The sequence below is a fragment of the Salmo trutta genome, chromosome 25 (genome assembly GCF_901001165.1).
Source record: "Salmo trutta chromosome 25, fSalTru1.1, whole genome shotgun sequence".
NCBI classification, from domain to species: domain Eukaryota; kingdom Metazoa; phylum Chordata; class Actinopteri; order Salmoniformes; family Salmonidae; genus Salmo; species Salmo trutta.
Genome location: NC_042981.1, coordinates 13,441,395 through 13,462,517, shown reverse-complemented (window position 1 = coordinate 13,462,517; position 21,123 = coordinate 13,441,395). Strand labels below are relative to the sequence as shown.

At 42.9% G+C, this 21,123-nt stretch overlaps 1 protein-coding gene across 1 annotated transcript in view; it reads right to left on the bottom strand.

The window, feature by feature from the left end:
- Positions 1-3,386: 3,386 nt before the first annotated feature.
- Positions 3,387-21,123, bottom strand: part of LOC115161781 (nesprin-3) — a 40,545-nt gene continuing 22,808 nt past the window's right edge. The window contains exons 11-19 of the mRNA XM_029712563.1: positions 20,776-20,919; positions 20,321-20,455; positions 19,878-20,039; positions 16,943-17,115; positions 15,088-16,537; positions 14,675-14,833; positions 13,082-13,270; positions 11,780-11,827; positions 3,387-6,360 (exon numbers count right to left, since the gene is read on the bottom strand). Of these exons, the coding sequence (XP_029568423.1) occupies positions 6,172-6,360; positions 11,780-11,827; positions 13,082-13,270; positions 14,675-14,833; positions 15,088-16,537; positions 16,943-17,115; positions 19,878-20,039; positions 20,321-20,455; positions 20,776-20,919 (2,649 nt within the window). The 3' untranslated portion in view covers positions 3,387-6,171. The remainder of the gene's footprint in view (positions 6,361-11,779; positions 11,828-13,081; positions 13,271-14,674; positions 14,834-15,087; positions 16,538-16,942; positions 17,116-19,877; positions 20,040-20,320; positions 20,456-20,775; positions 20,920-21,123) is intronic.

Sequence of the window (21,123 nt, the reverse complement as noted above, 5' to 3'; positions counted from 1 at the left end):
TTAGTGAGGAAATGGCCAGCTCTCTTGTTAGTGTCAAATCTAACAATAGCATACTGTCACCGATGAAATAAAATAGAGAAATAATATCAAAAAGAGCTGGAGAATGCTGAGAGACAGAGAGAGACAGAGAGAGACAGAGAGAGACAGAGAGAGAAAGACAGAGAGAGAGAGAGAGAGAGACAGAGAGAGAGAGAGAGAGAGAGAGAGAGAGAGAGAGAGAGAGAGAGAGAGAGAGAGAGAGAGAGAGAGAGAGAGAGAGATATATAGAGAGATATATATATATATAGAGAGAGAGAGATATATATAGAGAGAGAGAGATATATATATATAGAGAGAGAGATATATATAGAGAGAGAGAGATATATATAGAGAGAGAGATATATATAGAGAGAGAGATATATATATAGAGAGAGAGAGATATATAGAGAGAGAGAGAGAGATATATAGAGAGAGAGAGAGAGAGATATAGAGAGAGAGAGAGAGATATATAGAGAGAGAGAGAGAGATATAGAGAGAGAGAGAGATATATAGAGAGATATATATATATATATAGAGAGAGATATATATAGAGAGAGAGATATATATATATAGAGAGAGAGAGATATATATATATAGAGAGAGAGAGATATATAGAGAGAGAGATATATATAGAGAGAGAGATATATATATAGAGAGAGAGAGATATAGAGAGAGAGATATAGAGAGATATAGAGAGAGAGAGAGATATATAGAGAGAGAGAGAGAGAGAGAGAGAGAGAGAGATATATAGAGAGAGAGATATAGAGAGAGAGAGAGATATATATAGAGAGAGAGAGATATATAGAGAGAGAGAGAGATATATAGAGAGAGAGAGAGATATAGAGAGAGAGAGAGAGAGAGATATAGAGAGAGAGAGAGAGAGAGAGAGAGAGAGAGATATATATAGAGAGAGAGATATATAGAGAGAGAGAGATATAGAGAGAGAGAGATATAGAGAGAGAGAGATATAGAGAGAGCTAGAGCTAATGCTTCATATTTGACTGTGAGGCTATGTGTCAGGTTTTGGGTGTCAGTGTGACTGGTGTGTGTCAGGTTTTGGGTGTCACTGTGACTGGTGTGTGTCAGGTTTTGGGTGTCAGTGTGACTGGTGTGTGTCAGGTTTTGGGTGTCAGTGTGACTGGTGTGTGTCAGGTTTTGGGTGTCACTGTGACTGGTGTGTGTCAGGTTTTGGGTGTCAGTGTGACTGGTGTGTGTCAGGTTTTGGGTGTCAGTGTGACTGGTGTGTGTCAGGTTTTGGGTGTCAGTGTGACTGGTGTGTGTCAGGTTTTGGGTGTCAGTGTGACTGGTGTGTGTCAGGTTTTGGGTGTCAGTGTGACTGGTGTGTGTCAGGTTTTGGGTGTCAGTGTGACTGGTGTGTGTCAGGTTTTGGGTGTCAGGTTTTGGGTGTCAGTGTGACTGGTGTGTGTCAGGTTTTGGGTGTCAGTGTGACTGGCTGTGTGTCAGGTTTTGGGTGTCAGGTTTTGGGTGTCAGTATGACTGGTGTGTGTCAGGTTTTGGGTGTCAGTGTGACTGGCTGTGTGTCAGGTTTTGGGTGTCAGTGTGACTGGTGTGTGTCAGGTTTTGGGTGTCAGTATGACTGGTGTGTGTCAGGTTTTGGGTGTCAGTGTGACTGGCTATGTGTCAGGTTTGTGGCATCAGTGTGACTGGTGTGTGTCAGGTTTTGGGTGTCCGTGTGACTGGTGTGTTCACAGTGGTCCAGCTTATCAGACACGTTCAGACCTAACCCTCTTTTCATATCACAGGAAACTAGGTGGTAAAGCATTCATCCAAGATGGCGATCATCCAAGATGGCGTAGCAGTCAGACCTCTTTCTCTTCGTCTTGTCGTGTCCCGTGTACATATATTTTTATATATTTTTTCTTCGCATATATTTTTTATATATTTTCTTAACCTCAACTTCAACATACTCTCCAGCAATCCACCTCACCCAACGTGGTATGGATCTGCTATTTTCTTTACTTTCGAATCGGACCCCCAGCAGAAGCTAGCCAGGTAACTAGCCACTGCTAGCGGTCATCAGCTAACCTTAGCCCGGACAACTCTTGCCAGTCTGCACAGAGCAATTCAAACCAGGGCATATCGGACGTATTTTCTCCATATCTCCAGATTCCTACCTTAAGCTCAACAGCTGTCAGAGCAGCTCACAGATCACTGCAGCTGTACATAGACCATCTGTAAATAGCCCATCCAACTACCTCATCCCCATACTGTTATTTATTTTGCTCCTTTGCACCCCAGTATCTCTACTTGCACATTCATCTTCTGCACATCTATCACTCCAGTGTTTAATTGCTATATTGTAATTATTTTGCCACTATGGTCTATTTATTGCCTTACCTCCCTTTCCTACCTCATTTGCACAAACGGTATATAGACTTTTTCTATTGTTTTATTGACTGTATGTTTGTTTATTCCATGTGTAACTCTGTGTTGTTGTTTGTGACGCACTGCTTTGCTTTATCTTGGCCAGGTCGCAGTTGTAAATGAGAACTTGTTCTCAACCAGCCTACCTGGTTAAATAAAGGTGAAATAATAATAATAATTGCTCTACATACTCAGTCATCTCATCTCAGATCCACAAAGGGGAGTGAACAAGGGCAGCAAGGAGGGAAGATCTTTTTTGGAATGAAATGCTGACCTGTAGAACCCTCACAAACTTCCTGGTATAGGATAAGGAAGTGTGTGCCTACTCCAAGACCTGCTCAGCATTGAGCTTTTCAATCAGTGACTAACCAGAGACTGGTTAAACGAACAGCCTGCTACACTTTACACCTGGTAACTCTGGCATTTTACTCCTCATGTTAAACGAGTTAGTAATTTACCCCCAACAACAACAGTGGCTCAACAATATAAATAGTATCACTAGAACGGACGTAGCCCCTCAGACCACTGCAGTTTGACTGCAATCATCATGAGTGATTCTATACTGAACAAAAATATAAACTCAGCATGTAAAGTGTTGGTCCCAGGTTTCATGAGATGAAATAAAATACCCCAGAAATGTTCCATATGCACAAAAAGTGTATTTCTCTCAAATATTGTGCACAAATTTGATTACATCCCTGTTAGTGAGGAGTATTTATGTTTGTAGTAAAGCCCTTTTGTGGGGGAAAAACTCATTCTGATTGGCTGGGCCTGGTTTCCCAGTGGGTGGGCCTGGCCCACCGATGGCTGCGCCCCTGCCCAGTCATGTGAAATCCATAGATTAGTGACTAATGAATTTATTTAAATTGACCGATTTCCTTACATGAACTGTAAAATATCAGAAATTGTTGCATGTTGCATTTATATTTTTGATCAGTATATTTATATAGGCTCAACAATGATTGACACTTCATAGACTTCTGTCAGGTATACACATTGCATATTTATTGCCAGTTTGAGTACAATACAAAAATATTGGTTAAATAAAAGCTCTGTGTTGTAACATTAAGCATTTTGTTCATTTCAAAATATAGTAACAAAATAGAGTATAATATTTTAATGTTTTACAAAAGCTTTGAATCTTCATTCCTGCCGGCATGTGTGATTAAAAGCCTTTCATTTTTGTAAAGCAGATACTAATTTGCATAACACACTATTCCAATCTATGCTAATTCCATTTTGAATACATTTAGCAGAGCACTTAGTAAAGCTACTCCTGCCCATAACACACTGCAGAGGAATCTAATTAGGGGTTGCAAAATTCTAGTAACTTTCCAAATATTCCCAGATTTTCCAGAAATCCCAGTTGGTAGATTGCCGGAATCAGTAAGGAATAAGCAAGAAATCCATAATGCTCCAAATTTTTGGGGAATACCTGGGAATATTGTAAGTTACCGACATTTTTCAACCCTAAATCTGCTACGGTACATTATAATATTCCGACCTAGCCTGTTGCCAGTGTCTGCTTAGCTAACATTCCACTCCTTGAAGGCAACTCCGTGTCAAGGAGTGGAATGTTAGCTATAAAGACTGGCAACCGGGCTAACTCTGACCTTCATCCCCCACCACTATCCGTCTCCTATCCTTGATTCCCAGATCCTTTCAAGAGGACCACTTCTTTAGGTTCAAGTGAAAGTCCATATGGATGTTCCTTATGTGTGACTACAGACATACAGTTCATGGCTGACTAGGCATTTGAACCTGTGTCGATTGTATATGTGTCTTACTCAATATAGCAGTGCAAGAAGCAGAGTTGGCAGGTAGGCCCACCGTAGCCATTGCTACTCAAAAGAATGCAGCATATCACCCTGTGGTATAAGTATGGTGATGTTTTGTGCTATATATTGGATTTAAGTTTAACATTCATTTAAAAGCCTCCTAAGAGCTAGATATGTTGAATAAATATATTGAAGAAGCACATTGCATAAGTTGTTTATAGATAACAGTAGACTGGTATAAATATTCAGTTCAAATCCAGCATACACTCAACTGTAATACTATGTATGCCTTCAATACAGTTTTGTACAAGTAGGGCCGGCATGCACTTTCCTTCTATTTTTCCTTAAGAATAAAGTTGTTCAGTCATTTAACGTTCACAATGACAGACGAAGACAACCCTCTGAGACCTTCCCAGACAGAGAACAGACACAGATTATACTTCAACATTCTGAGACGAGACAGGCTTCAGTCGAACTAACACACGCTCACCCCCATTCCCAACAAAAGCTAACAGTTCAAATGTAATCAAATTGAAAACATCGGCAAACTATTTGTGGGTTATAACCTCGTAAAGCCATGTGTGATAGGACACTAATAGAATAACTGGATTTGGTCTCCATTTCCCTAGCAAACCTTAGGTCAGTAAAACACACGTACAGGGACAAATAGAAAAGTGAGTGAATGACAGAAGTCCACACTGGACCGCAAGATCAGTGGGAGTGAGGAGAGGGAGGAGAGAGAGAGAGGGAGGGAGGGGGAGGAGGAGAGAGATGGTGGAAAGAGAGAACGAGGAAGAAATAGAGGGGGAGAGAGAGGGGGGATAGAAAGAGAGCCCGAGCGAGCAACAGAGAGAGAAAGAGAGAGAGAGAGAGAGAGAGGAAAAAGTCAAGGTTGAGAGGTTCATTGCGTCATTTTAAGAGTTTGCTCAAAAAAAGGCCCCTCTCCCATAACAGCGGCTATTTCCATCTTATAATCTGGGCCCTGCTGAACATTACATATAAAAAACAAAGTAAATTTAGCATCTAGAACACTCTGTGGTCCAAGAAAAAGTCAGGGGCCATAGTACAAGGCTTTATAATTGCTATATTCACCAAACGGTTTAACTGTGCCAAGGGATCATTACGAAAGTGTTCAAATATAGCATAGAACCTTGAGAAAAGAAAGCATACTGTTTAAACATGCATACCTACAGTACAGTACAGTATAAGTACAATGTATTTGGACAGACAAAAGTGGGACATCCTGTATACCATTACTGACTGACTTGCTTGCTTTATCATGTATCTGTTAGATTTCAGTTGACTCATGATAGAATAGATATTGTGTTTTGGGGGACATGAGAACATCCTGCATCTAGAATGTCTACTATTCCTGATCATTGAAGTGCTAGGCTGTCATTAACACAGTGCTACAATTGATAAGGGTAATCTATGCAAAAGGCATTATGTACAGGTTAAATATAAAGCTTTAAAAACATCTTACACTCATCCAAGAAAAAAAAGCATAATGTTATTTGTGAGGGTTAAAAGCAGTTTAAAAATGTGTTATCCACACTAGTCTTTAAAATGGCAGCAAAACATGATAGGTATTTTTGGTATATGATAGATCACACTCAGTTATTTTTTAAGACCATGTAAGCATCATTTCACCCTTTAAATAAAGGCAATACAAATCCACCTCCTTATCCCACATTATCTCCGCTCCCTACTCCAACATTATGCTAAGTGTTTGGTGGCCATTAGTTACTGTGGTAGTGTGAATAGGAGTGTGGAGCGCTGTTCTCTGTGAAGTGCTGCCAGCCTGTGTGATAGAGGAGCTGAATTGGCCTGACTGTGTGAGAACAGCTGAGGTCACCCACCCACACCTGACACATACAGCAGAAACGCATTCACACGCTGACACACACTCACTGACCCAAACTGACACACACACACACAGAATGGATTGAGTGTGAAGAGCAATGGTCTTCATAATCCTATATCTCCTCTCCTATGTGGGTGGAGGTCCGTGGTAACGGAGCATGATGTTGAAGGAGCGGGCAAAGTTGTTGGACAGAGAGCAGCTGGAGCCTTCGTCCATCCAGGGCAGGAAGAAGGCAAAGAGGAGCAGAGCCAACAGCAGGAGCCAGAGGGGCAGGGCCACCCGACACACACGGTACAGCAGGCCTGGAGTCTTCTCCTGCAGGGAGTCAATATAGAGACGTTACACACACACTGTATATATACACATGGAACACACACACATACACCTAGTCAAATACACAAACACACTAGTGTGTACAAACAAACACATTTTAATTCACGTAATTCAACCCATCAATTTTTGGGGGGTAAACAGCTGGGCTTGAGAAATGAAAATTCATAGACAGAGCAAAGACGGACCATCCATGAGATCAAAATGATAGTCCCTTTAAAGGGAGTGTATACTGAGTCACTTCAACATGGGTCACACAGTCGGGTCACTGTTAGCTAGCTAGGTAAACAACATAGAAAAGGCTCACAGACCCCTCAATATAATCAGGATTGTGGTGATCACACACACACACACACACACACACACACAGAGTGTTCTTCCAAGTGAAGCGAGAAAATCCTCACCCACTCACTCATGCTCACTATCTTAACAAGACTGCTCCATCAACTGCCAAGACATTGCTGTGAGTGACACTACAGCTTCTTTCATCTGTGTCTGCTGTTATTTTTCTCATATCAACAACCTGGGGGTAAACTTAGTTAGCTATCCTCCTTATTTTTAGCCAGCCATGCACCTGCTGTGTTCACAGCTCACTGATAGAGCGAGAGACACAGAGAGAGACACAGAGAGAGACACAGAGAGAGACACAGAGAGAGACACAGAGAGAGACAGCGAAAGAGACAGCGAGAGCGAGAGACAGCGAGAGCGAGAGACACAGAGAGCGAGAGACACAGAGAGCGAGAGACACAAGAGAGAGAGACAGAGAGAGAGAGAGAGACAGAGAGAGAGAGACAGAGAGAGAAAGAGAGAGCGAGAGACAGAGCGAGAGAGAAAGAGAGACAGAGAGAAAGTAAAGAAGGCATCAATCTAGCATCAATCTAGCAGTAAAAAACATCAATAATATATTCAGGCAAATGGCAAAAGAAGCACAACTGAAATTGATAAAACTGGTTTAATGCAGATTGTAAAATAAGGAAAAAACACTATCCAACCAAAAGCACAGAGACCCAAATAATGGTGAATTACGCCTTCATTACTGTGAGACTTTTAAACTCTATAAACCAAAACAGCAAGCAGCTGACACTAATTGAGGAGTCCATAAAGACAAACAACTTCTGTTTCAAAATTGGAAAAATCAAAAAAATTAAAATCTACAGGAATTAGCGATACAAAATGGTGATATTTGGACAGCCCAGTTTAAAACACTCTACGACACTGTTCAAATTGACCCACACACAGAACAATGCCAAATTAATGAGAAGTTGAATGGATTTGAAAAAGCTATAGAGGACAATCAAAATCCACTGGACTCCCCAATTACTGACCAGGAGCTTTATAAGAAACTTCAGGCCCTCAAATTTAAAAAGCATGTGGACCTGATGGTATCCTAAATGAGATGCTCAAACTCATTAGTGCAAAATGTCAATTGGCTATATTAAAACTGTTCAATTTGATCCTGAGTGTAGGTTATTTCCCTGACATCTGGAATCAAGGACTCATAACCCCCCCCAATTTTTAAGAACAAAGATGAATTTGACCCTAACAACTCCAGAGGCATTTGTGTGAACAGTAACCTGGGGAAAGTTTTCTGTAGTAATATAAATGTAATAGTTCTAAACTTCCTTAATAAGCACAATGTCTTGAGTAAAATCCTAATTGGATTTATACAAAAACATCGCACGACCGATCATATTTACACCCTAACAGATAAACATGTCCACCAAAATAATACCAAAATGTACGCTTGCTTTATCGACTTCCAAAAATAATTAGATTATATTTGGCATACAGGACTGTTTTCCAAAGTTATTGAAAGTGGTGTAAGGAGCTAAACAGATTACATAATTAAATGGCAATATGTGCAGCATCAAAATTCGCAAGAAAATAACAGAATTCCTTAACCAGGGGCGGGGCCTTCACCAGGGTTGCAATCTGAGCCCTGCACCCTTCAATATTTACATCAACGAATTGGCCACAATTCTAGAACAATCCTCAGCCCCTGGTGTTAGTCTCCACAATTCAGAAGTTAAATGCCTGATCTTCACAGGTGACCTATACATGCTGTCATCTACAGCACATGGCCAACAGCAAAGCCTGGATCTGCTAGAGCAGTACTGCCAGACCTGGGCCCTGGCAGTAAACCCCAAAAATACTAAAATAATGATTTTCCAGAGAAGATCCAGATCTCAGGGAATTAGACCAAAGTTCTCAATTGGTACAAAATATATAGAGTACTGCACACAGGTTTAAAAATAAGCTCAACTGGACACCTTAATAAAGCAGGAAATGAACTGAGAGAAAATGCACGCAGGGCCTTCTACGCCAATAAAAAACAAATTCAAATTGAAATACCTATTAAAATGTGGCTAAAACTAATTGAATGTGTCATGGAACCAATAGCACTTTATGGCAGCGAGGTGGTGGGTCCACTTGCAAAACAAGATTTCACCCAATGGGGAAAACACCCAATTGAAACCCTGCATGCAGATTTCTGTAAGATTCTCCTACATGTCCAGAGGAAAACTACAAACAATGCATGCAGGGCAGAATTAAACCAATATCCACTAATAATAAAAACTCAAAAAAGAGCAATTAAGTTTTGGAAACATCTAAAATACAGTGACCCCCTGTCAGATCATTACCAAGCCCGACAATGCCAAGAGCTGAGCAAAGAAAAGAGTCCCCTCATCCAGCTGGTCCTGGAGCTGAGTTCACAAACCTGTTCTACTAACACACTGAAGCCTCAGGACCAGAACATCCAATCAATCAGAATAAAACAAATGGCAACACAGTCAAAACAAAACTACATTCCTTATTGGGAAACACAAGCACAAAGCACAATGCAGTGCAACCTGCCCCTAAATCGACAGTACACCATGGCTAACTATTTGACCATGGTTACTGATCAAAACCTTTTACAAAGTCCAGGCTCAGTGAGCACAGCCTTGCCATTGAGAAGGGTAGGCACAGAAAAACCTGGCTCCCTGTAGAGGAAAGGCTGTACAACCACTGCACCACAGCAGAACCCAAGACAGAGCTGTATTTCCTGACAACATTTTAAAATATAAAACAATTAGAGAGTTTCATTTCACTAAACTTGAAACCCAAAATGTAATTTAAGGTGCCCCAAAGCTTTTTACTATCATTCGTTATAAAATGTATCTTTGTTTCATAGTGTAGTTTATTTTTATTTAGTTTAGTCACATGATTTCTTAATTTGCAGTATGTTTGCCAATCAATTGGGCTGCCAGACTTATTTGCCATACCTTTTGCCTCATCCCTCTCAACCATAACATTTTTAAATTCCTCATCAATCCAAGGAGATTTAACAGTTTTTACAGTAATTTTCTTAATGGTGCATGCTTATCAGTAACTGGAATAAGTAGTTTCATAAATGCGTCAAGTGCAGCATCTGGTTGCTCCTCATTACACACCACAGACCAGCAAATATTCTTTACATTATCAACATATGAATCACTACAAAACTTATTGTATGACCTTTTATACACTATATTAGGCCCAGCCTTTGAAACTTTGGTTTTCCTAGATATGGGAATTAGATTTTGATCACTATATCATATGAATTTGGCTACTGCTTTAAAGCAAATACCTGCTGCGTTAATAAAGATGATTTAATTCCTGTGCTGTTTGTAACTACCCTGGTAGGTTGACTGACAACCTGTTCCAGGCTGCAGGCACTGGTTACAGTTTGACGTTTTTTCCTGAGTGGGCAGCTTGATGATAGCCAGTCAAATATTTAAATATTTATACTTCTCTGTTGATATCACATACATTATCAAGCATTCACACATATTATCCAGATACTGACTGTAGAGATATTTGCATTCCTCAGGCTGCAGCTTAGCCGCTCTTGGGTAGGGGGCAGAATTTTCACGGCCAGATGAAAAACGTACCCAAATTAAAACGGCCTACTACTCGGGCCCAGGAACTAGAATATGCATATTATTAGTAGATTTGGATAGAAAACACTCGTAAGTTTCTAAAACTGTTTGAATGATGTCTGTGAGTATAACAGAACTCATACGGCAGGCAACAACCTGAGAAAAATCTAACCAGGAAGTGGGAAATCTGGAGCTTGTAGTCTTTTCAAGTTATTGCCTATCCAACACACAGTGACTTATGGTTCATTTTGCACTTCCTAAGGCTTCCACTAGATGTCAACAGTCTTTAGAACCTAGTTTCAGGCTTTTGCAGTGAACAGAGAGCGAACAAGAAGGCCGGGGAGCTGGTGACTCAGGGAAGGACATGAGTTCATTGGCGCGCAATCACGTGATGAGGTAGTTGTGTTCCAAAACGTTTTTCAAGACATTGGAATCATCTGGTTGGAATATTATGGAAGTTCTATGTTAAAAAAAAAACTAAAGATTGATGCTATACAACGTTTGACATGTTTCAATGAACGTAAATAACTTTTTAAAAACTTTTCGTCATGAAATTTGGGGCGCGCTTCCTACATTTGGAGTAGCTTACTGAACGCGCAAACAACGAGGAGGTATTTGGACATAAATTATGGACTTTACCGAACAAAACAACATCTATTGTGGACCTGGGATCCTGGAAGTGCCTTCTGATGAAGATCATCAAAGGTAAGTGAAAATGTATAATGCTATTTATGATTTTAGATGACTCCAAAATGGCGGGTATCTGTATTGCCTAGTGTATGTTTCTGAGCGCCGTACTCAGATTATTGCAAAGTGTGCTTTCCCCGTGAAGCTTTTTTGAAATCTGTCACAGCGGTTGCATAAAGGAGATGGTTATCTAAAATTCTTTGAATAACAGTTTAATATTTTATCAACGTTTATGATGAGTATTTTTGTACATTTTTGTGCTGATTCACCGCCAGAATTGGAGGCAAAATATTTTCTGAACATCACGCACCAATGTAAAATGCTGTTTTTGGATATAAATATGAACTTTATCGAACAAAACATACATGTATCGTCTAACATTGAGTCCTAGGAGTGTCATCTGATGAAGATCGTCAAAGGTTAGTACTTAATTTTAGCTGAATTTCTGGTATTTGTGACCCCTCTCCTGCTTGGAAAATGGTTGTGTGGTTTTTCTTGTGTTGTACCTGTCCTAACATAATCCAACTTTATGCTTTCGCTGTAAAGCCTTTTTGAAATCGGACAATGGGGTTACATTAAGGAGAAGTGTACCTTTAAAATGGTGTAAAATAGTTGTATGTTTGAGAACTTTGAATTATGACATTTTGTTGATTTGAATTTGGCGCTCTGATTTTTCACTGGCTGTTGAATAGTGTGAACCGGACGCTAGCACCCCAGGCCACAAGTTTCTCCAAGTTTCTCCAGTTTGAACTACACTGAATATTAAAGGAATGCTTGACCAAGACAAAATCATTGAGACTGATTGTTAACTGTACCTTAGCTGTCCTGGTGTGTTCCTCTCGGCCAGCAGCACTGGCACCCTGCTGGAAATAAAGAAAACATACAGGTCAATATACTGCATGTGCTTTATACAGAGGGGGGGGGGGTGCAATTTCTAAATTTGGTTGTGTATCAGCAGTCACTCAATTAGACCATGTCAGGAAAAACCATTTAGATTGTTAAGTTAGTCTGGCGGTCAGCTATCTAAACTTGTAGTAGGAATGGTTGAATTACAGACCATCAGATGATGATCATGATCATCAGTTATCATATTCAAAATGGCAAACATTTGCCTCCAACCTATGGCAAAATGTGTAGAATTGCAGGATATTAGCTGTAAAACTGCACATTTTTCTCTCCAACTCCATAGCAAAATGGGTAAAATTGCAGGAAACAAACTTTAAAATGTGTTTTTTCCCCTCTTCAATGTCACTAAAATGCAAGATGGGGGGTATGGATGTGGGTATGTAGATGATAAATTTAGTTTTTTTTGTGGCCCCAAAAACATCAAAGTTGCCAATCCCTGTGGTAGACCAATGTATCATCTCTTTATTATAGGATACTCTTTAACTCCCTCTGCTGGATGTACATTTTACACAGCACCCTATTCCCTATATATTGCACTACTTTTGTCCAGAGCTACAGTATATTCATGGCTTGTTTCGTCACAATATTGTTTTGAACGTTCGTTCTGGACTGATGCCTATCTGAGCATTCTACACAATGCATCATCAATGAGCGCTGATTAAGATTTCATCAAAAGTGCATTACAGTGGCTTGGAAATACAATGCCCTTCAAAAGGAGGCAAATAATTAGTAGGAAAACCTTGTGTCATCATTTTGATGTCGCCAGATTGACTTTAGATGTAGTATAATGTTAGCTACGATTGAGGGGAGGACACTGGCTTTTAGCTAGCTACCGTTAGCATAGCTGGCTATTTTTGCAAAACTTTGCTAGCTAATGACAACATTTCCATTTGTCTAAAGTAAATTTTGACGACATGATAATGCTGGCAAAGTTGTTTCCTACTAAACATTTGACTACTTTAGCAACGTAAACATTTTTCCAGGTAGTCGTTAGCCTCCGTCCAGAATGACTGGGCTTATCATGACTTCAGAGCACCTCCATCACACCGCTGGTAGAGGGCAGCTTGAGAACGTTCATAACAATGGAATGACATGACCAAGTGACAGAGGTGCAACCTATGAATAGGTCCTAGTCAAAAATAGTGCACTATAAAAAGGGAATAGGGTGCCATTTTAGAGGCACAATACAATATTTGCACAGTATTGTTTACCTTGACATTCAACAGGGCCTTGAGGTCTCCAACGTCCTTCAATTTGGACTTGTAAAGCATCCAGCGATAACGTATCTCCTCCATACCCACATCCTCAGCCCCACGGTCAGCCCTGGCCCCGGCTACAGCCCAAGCCATCAGTAGTAGCTGGAACTGCTCCTGACCCCAGTCCACACTGGATCGCAAGGTCTGTGGGAGTGAGGAGAGGGAGGGGTGAGAGAGGGAGGGAGATGGTGGAAAGATAGAGTGAGGAAGAGAGGAGTAAGAAAGAGAGAGGAAGAGAGGAGTAAGAAAGAGAGAGGGGGAGAGAGAGGGAGGGATAGAAAGAGAGGAAGAGAGGGGGAAGAAACAGAGAGGGAGGGATAGAAAGAGAGAGAAAGAGAGAGAGGGGAAAGAAAGAGAGGGGGATGAAAGAGAGGGAGGGATAGAAAGAGAGGAAGAGAGAGAGGGGGAAGAGACAGAGAGGGAGAGATAGAGAGAGAGAGGAAGAGAGAGAGGGAGAGATAGAAAGAGAGAGGAAGAGAGAGAGGGAGAGATAGAAAGAGAGAGGAAGAGAGAGAGGGGGAAGAGAGAAGGGGAGTGAACAACAGGGGGACGGAGAACTGTTGCATGTGGCTGAGGGATAAGCAGGGGAATTGCTGCATCATGTAATAACAATAAGCAATGTGTCAGTGAGTAATGTCTACACAGGATCTTTGCACAGGAGAATTCAGGCCGCAGTAAATCCTGAAGCAATAATCCTTCATATCTACTGAAACACACACAGTATATCCCCAATCAAACATCTCCAATCCCCCGTCTGCCTTGAATCAATGTCCATTGTCTGCTGACTGAATTTGAAGCGTTCTCTGTGCTCCCATACTGACAGATACATCCTAACCACTAACATGGCCTGCTAGTGTCCCAAATGACACCCTATTCCCTTTATAGTGCACTATATTTGACCACAGCCCTATTTCAAAAGTAGTGCACTAAATAGAGAATAGGGTGCCATTTTGGATGTAACCTGTCTGACTGTCAGGCAGCTTGTGGTTGGGGTGTAACCTGTCTGACTGTCAGGCAGCTTGTGATGTAACTGTCTGTCAATTCAGCTGCCAAAAGTTATTTTAGTCTTCTAGAGGAAGGCCAATAGGTTTGTGAATTTGTCAGGGCCTCGCTGTAAGGTATGTTTATACCTTCCTAGGGTTTTGTTTGGTGCACTCTGAACATAAGCCTTCCCTGTAGCTCAGTTGGTAGAGCATGGTGTTTGCAACGCCAGGGTTGTGGGTTCGATTCCCACGGGGGGCCATGTATGAAATGTATGCATTCACTACTGTAAGTCGCTCTGGATAAGAGCGTCTGCTAAATGACAAAAAAATAAATAAATAAATAAAATGTAAAAAAATAATAATGTCCTCCAGATGAAATACACATGTTTTATGAAGTTATCATGTAGCATGCATATTACTTCAAAAATAACTTGCCTTAAGCAATCTCTAACCATAAGACGGCCACAGACCTAGAGTAACTTATCATTTTTGTGTAAATATAAACAGGAATGGAATACTGGAAATGCAATACTGTATATTTCTGAGAAGAAACATCAGCACCAACCATGAGTGTGTTCTGCCTGATCTTGAGTTCTTTGGTGCTCAGTGTTCCCTCTGTGCTGAGAATCCCTGAGAGTGTATCGTTCTCCTTCTGTAGCCAGGCCTCAAACTCCCTCCTCCTGTCCTCATAGTCTCCTGCACTCAGGGTTGCCCCAACACCTGCCTGAAGGACCCCAACAACAACATTATCAGCAACAACATCAACTTACTGTAGGAAATATATGTAAAAAAATAAATAAAAATCAGCTAGCTAATTTTCTTAACATTTCAGTTTATAACAGCAGTTGAATATGGGTTACAGAGTATTGAGAGAAGAGTCAATTATAGCATGCCAATTTGAAGTATACATCTTCCTTTATGAACTAGAAAATGTATTTATTATGGTTAGAGTTAATAGAATGGGTGGAGAAACCAGACCCTGGTGTGGTGACTTGAGCCCTGTAGCCTTCCAGAGGGTTTTCTAGCAGAGCCTTGCTGGAATGACAAAGTGAGATCATCCATGACTGAATCCTCCATCCTGGTCTTGATAGGCGGGAAAAAGCCTCTGTGTCGCAGATGTCCCCCTTCACTGTGGTCTCTCATTTCACCTGTTCCCTCTTCGTAGTTGCCTCTGTTGCCGTGCCCTAGTCCAGAGTCTGACCCCAACCCCACATCTACCTCCATGGCCAGGGATTCAGCCATCCCTCTGGACCTCTGCCCATCCACCCACTCCTCTGTCCGCCCGCTACTGCTGGACCCAGACACCTCCACTACCTCGCTAACCCTTGACCCAGAGTCCCCCACTAAACCACTAACCCTGGAGCCAGAGTCCCCCACTACCCCACTAACCCTGGAGCCAGAGTCCCCCACTACCCCGCTAACCCTGGAGCCAGAGTCCCCCACTACCCCGCTAACCCTTGACCCAGAGTCCCCCACTACCCCGCTAACCCTTGACCCAGAGTCCCCCACTACCCCACTAACCCTGGTGCCAGAGTCCCCCACTACCCCGCTAACCCTGGAGCCAGAGTCCCCCATTACCCCGCTAACCCTGGAGCCAGAGTCCCCCACTACCCCGCTAACCCTGGAGCCAGAGTCCCCCACTACCCCGCTAACCCTGGAGCCAGAGTCCCCCATTACCCCGCTAACCCTGGAGCCAGAGTCCCCCACTACCCCGCTAACCCTGGAGCCAGAGTCCCCCACTACCCCGCTAACCCTGGAGCCAGAGTCCCCCACCACCACCACCCCCCCTCCTCCTCCTCCTCCACCATGGGTGCTTCTGCCCCCTGTGTGGCCTGATGTCATCCCTGTGGTTCCCTCCTCTCCCCTCTGACCGTACCCCTCTCTCCAAACGATGGAGGAGTCCACCTCCTCTACACCCAGGCTGTGCTCACCGCCACCCCTCTCCTTCGCCCGTTCCCTCTCCCTGCTTCCACTCCCACCACCCTGTCCCCGTCTCTGACTGCCCGCCAAGGTTAACGTCATAGGACTCAGTTGTTGACCAAGAGTCTGTCGATCATTGCCCTGTCTCTCCCCATGTTCAGAGAGATCCATAACCTCCATACTGCCCTCAAACGCTCCCTCGACCCAAATACCCTCTTCTGCTCCAAAACTCTCCCCCCCTTCCCCTTGCTCCAACCTTCCTCCTAACCCTGTTCTTCCCCCTCTCCCAGCCCCCACCCCAGAGCTCTGAGAGAGCCAGACCCCATGGCCCTCTCCTGGGGATCTCTCTGGAGCACCCCCCCTACTGCTGCTGGAGCCACTACCCTTGATCATGTCTCCTCTCTCCCCAGGAAAGAGCTCCCTGCCTGGGCCTGGCCTCTCCCCAGCCTGGCCTCTCACCCTCTGGGTGTCTAAGTCAGGGTCCTCAGAGCTGTGCCCATTCAGCAGCCTGGGAACGGAACAACAGACAGTCAGTACTGAAGGCATCTCTTAAGATTGTGTAATTGGCTGCATTAAATACTTTTCACCCAGATGCAGGGACAGCATATGTAATATAATTACTTTTATGTAGAAGGTTTTTGGAGATAAATGTGCACAAGCCATAAGAGGTTGTCGAGGACCTCAACTAAAATCCACTAAACTACAGATGAAGAAGTAGTAGTAGTATTAGTAGTGGTGCCAGATTACTTCTCCCATAGAGACCCTATCATTCACTAGAGTGGAAGATGTCATAGACCTACATAGCTATAGAATGTGATAATGGCAGTCATCTTGGTCAGGAATAAATAACCCTTCTTGTGTTCTATATCTAATTCTATGAGTTTTGCATCCAGCCCGAAGTAGTGTGGTGTACCTGAAGAGGTTGAGGCTGAGGTCATGGAGGGCCATCCAGGACTCCCTCAGGTGCTTCATGTCCCTGAGAATGTGCACCCGGCCCTCCTCAGAGGTCCTCTCCAGCACCCCCTGGCCCTGCACCTCTGTCTGGTGCAGCTGCAGCTCCTTCTCTGGGAACTCACCTAGTGCCCTCTACAGGGCCGGAGGAAGAATAACAGGACAGGACGGGACTTAGGCTGTGGCCACAGAGACTTATGAAAACATATGAAAACAGAAACATATTCATCAGTGTCCGTTTTTTCAAACAAGTTGCACCAAACCAGTGTATACATGTGAAAACAGTCAGTTTCTATGATCTGTGGTTAAAAAGAATTAAAAGAAAATGCTTCTCTGACATCACAGGGTAGGATTAAAAGTTAAAAAACAGTGCATTTTCAAAACATTTAACATGTTTCTAGCCAGAGGGAGGGCATTTCTTGCTCCCCACGTCACCGCGAATATCGTAGTATTTGAAAATCACTGTTAAAATGTTTTCACTTTTGATGATGTCATCGGGTAGAACTTTTTATCTTTATAGGTCTCCAAAGCACTCACATCTTTTTATTTTGTAATGTTTTATTTAACTAGGCAAGTTAGTAAAGAACAAATTATGATTTACAATGGACGGCCTACAACGGCCAAACCCAGACGACGCTGGGCCAATTGTGCGCTACTCCATGGACTCCCAATCACGGCCGGTTGTGATACAGCCTGGATTCGAACCAAGGTGTCTGTAGTGACGCCTCAACTACTGAGATGCAGAGCTTTAGACCGCTGCGCCACTCGGGAGCCCAATCCTTGGGTCGCTTGTCTTTTCAGTTTGCTGCAGCTAGCAACTGGAACGAGCTGCAACAAACACTCAAACTGGACAGTTTTATCTCAATCTCTTCATTCAAAGACTCAATCATGGACACTAACTGACAGTTGTGGCTGCTTCGCGTGATGTATTGTTGTCTACCTTCTTGCCCATTGTGCTGTTGTCTGTGCCCAATAATGTTTGTACCCTGTTTTGTGCTGCTACCACGTTGTGCTGCTGCCATGTTGTGTTGCTGCCATGTTGTGTTGCTACCATGCTGTGTTGTCATGTGTTGCTACCATGCTGTGTTGTCATGTGTTGCTGACATGCTATGTTGTTGTCTTAGGTCTCTCTTTATGTAGTGTTGTGTTGTCTCTCTTGTTGTGATGCGTGTTTTGTCCTATATTTTTATTTACATTTATACACATTTTAATCCCATCCCCCGCATTAGGTCTTTTGCCTTTTGGTAGGCCGTAAATTGTAAGTAAGAATTTGTTCTTAACTGACTTGCCTAGTTAAAAAAAAATAAAAAATCTACAAAACATACAGTGAGGGAAAAAAGTATTTGATCCCCTGCTGATTTTGTACATTTGCCCACTGACAAAGAAATGATCAGTCTATAATTTTAGACTGATTTGAACAGTGAGAGACAGAATAACAACAAAAATATCAAGAAAAACGCATGTCAAAAATGTTATAAATTGATTTGCATTTTAATGAGGGAAATAAGTATTTGACCCCTCTCAATCAGAAAGATTTCTGGCTCCCAGGTGTCTTTTATACAGGTAACGAGCTGAGATTAGGAGTACTCTCAGCTTGTTAGCTGTATAAAAGACACCTGTCCACAGAAGCAATCAATCAATCAGATTCCAAACTCTCCACCATGGCCAAGACCAAAGAGCTCTCCAAGGACGTCAGGGACAAGACTGTAGACACCAAGGCTGGAATGGGCTACAAGACCATCGCCAAGCAGCTTGGTGAGAAGGTGACAACAGTTGGTGCGATTATTCGCAAATGGAAGAAACACTAAAGAACTGTCAATCTCCCTCGGCCTGGGGCTCCATGCAAGATCTCACCTCGTAGGGTTGCAATGATCATGAGAACGGTGAGGAATCAGCCCAGAACTACACGGGAGGATCTTGTCAATGATCTCAAGGCAGCTGGGACCAAGAAAACAATTAGTAACACACTACGCCGTGAAGGACTGAAATCCTGCAGCGCCTGCAAGGTCCCCCTGCTCAATTATACATATACATGCCCATCTGAAGTTTGCCAATGAACATCTGAATGATTCAGAGGACAACTGGGTGAAAGTGTTGTGGTTAGATGAGACCAAAATGGAGCCCTTTGGCATCAACTCAACTCGCCGTGTTTGGAGGAGGAGGAATGCTGCCTATGACCCCAAGAACACCATCTCCACCGTCAAACATGGAGGTGGAAACATTCTTTGGGGGTGTTTTTCTGCTAAGGGGACAGGACAACTTCACCGCATCATTTGACGGGGCCATGTACTGTCAAATCTTGGGTGAGAACCTCCTTCCCTCAGCCAGGGCATTGAAAATGGGTTGTGGATGGGTATTCCAGCATGACAATGATCCAAAACACACGGCCAAGGCAACAAAGGAGTGGCTCAAGAAGAAGCACATTAAGGTCCTGGAGTGGCCTAGCCAGTCTCCAGACCTTAATCCCATAGAAAATCTGTGGAGGGAGCTGAAGGTTCGAGTTGCCAAACGTCAGCCTCGAAACCTTAATGACTTGGAGAAGATCTGCAAAGAGGACTGGGACAAAATCCCTCCTGAGATGTGTGCAAACCTGGTGGCCAACTACAAGAAACGTCTGACCTCTGTGATTGCCAACAAGGGTTTTGCCACCAAGTACTAAGTCATGTTTTGCAGAGGGGATCAAATACTTTTTTCCCTCACTGTAACAATTTGCCGTTTTCACATATGTTGACATTGATATTGTGCCGGAGATACTGAAAATGAAGTTAGAAAGTGGTGGCGTTGCCCTTTAAGATAACAGACCAGTACCTCAGTCTTGTGCGGTCTGTTGTCCCATCAACATACTATCCTAGACATAACATACCAGAACATAATAGATAAATGTGGAAAGTCAGTACCTCAGCCTCGTGCTGTCTGTTGTCCAGGCTCCACTCCCCAGTAGAACTGCGGTAGGACTCCAGCTTCTGCCTCATAATCATCAACCACTTCTCTATGTTCAGTAGGCTCTCGTGGAAACTCTCGTGTTCCCCGATGCTCTCCTCACTCTCCTTCACCTTTACCTGACACAGAGAGAGACACATCCAAACATGAATGCACAAATACAGTACATATATGTGCCTGATTAACACTATAGTGCCAACCCTAACCGTACTGTTGACTGGGATATTTTCTTTTCACATTGTCCTTTCCAGCACGCTTCCAGAAACTATAATGATGCGTAACCCCGGAAAGCCCAGCTCAGCTCAGCTTGGCTCAGTTGCATGAAACGGGTCATTGTTAACCTTTTTCAGAACCTGTGAAGAAAGAATGGAGTTGCCGTCTCTCTCAGAGCCTGTCTTACCCTGACGGACTTGTAAAGGATTCTCCAGTCCCCGTAAAGCCTCTCAAACTGTGTCCTGTTAGCAGAGCTAGACGACACCAGAGTCTCCAGAGCTGTGATGTGGGCCTCACAGTCCTCCAAGTCCTTCTTGATCACCTGAGAGAGGACACAAGCAGTAGCTTATTAATAGTAAAAAAATGATCAATGCCTTATGAATGCTTTATAAATGCCTTGCTTATGTACAGTATATGCTTCTCCTAGTACACACTGGAACTGGCTAGAGGAAACCAGTTTGAGAGACACAGGTATAGATTACCGTGAGCACAGAATTAAATAGAACACTAGAATGGACGTTGACAACAAAACAGCCATCTTGGTCAGGAAAACGTTAATTCTAGAACCTGATCATATGTGGTAATATATTGTATGAAACAATTAACTTCATCATAGGATCTCCATGGCAGTGAGTGACCCACCCGTTGCTGGTCTGACTGGCTCTTCTTGGCCAGTATGTCTGGCTGGAGGCTGTCTGCTGAGATCAGTCTCTCTCTCAGCAGGGTCAGCTTGTTCCTGATTGACTTGCAGGCGTCCCCAAAGTCCTTTGTCCTAGAGATCAAACCCTAAAAGAAAGGACATATCAGAAATTAGGGGTTGCATCTAAAATGGCACCCCATTCCCTAATAATGCACTACATTCGACCAGAGCCCTATGACAAACACACCACACAACACCCCACACACACACACACACACACACACACACACATCACAGAACACCACACACACACACACAACAACACACACACACACAACACCCCCCCCACA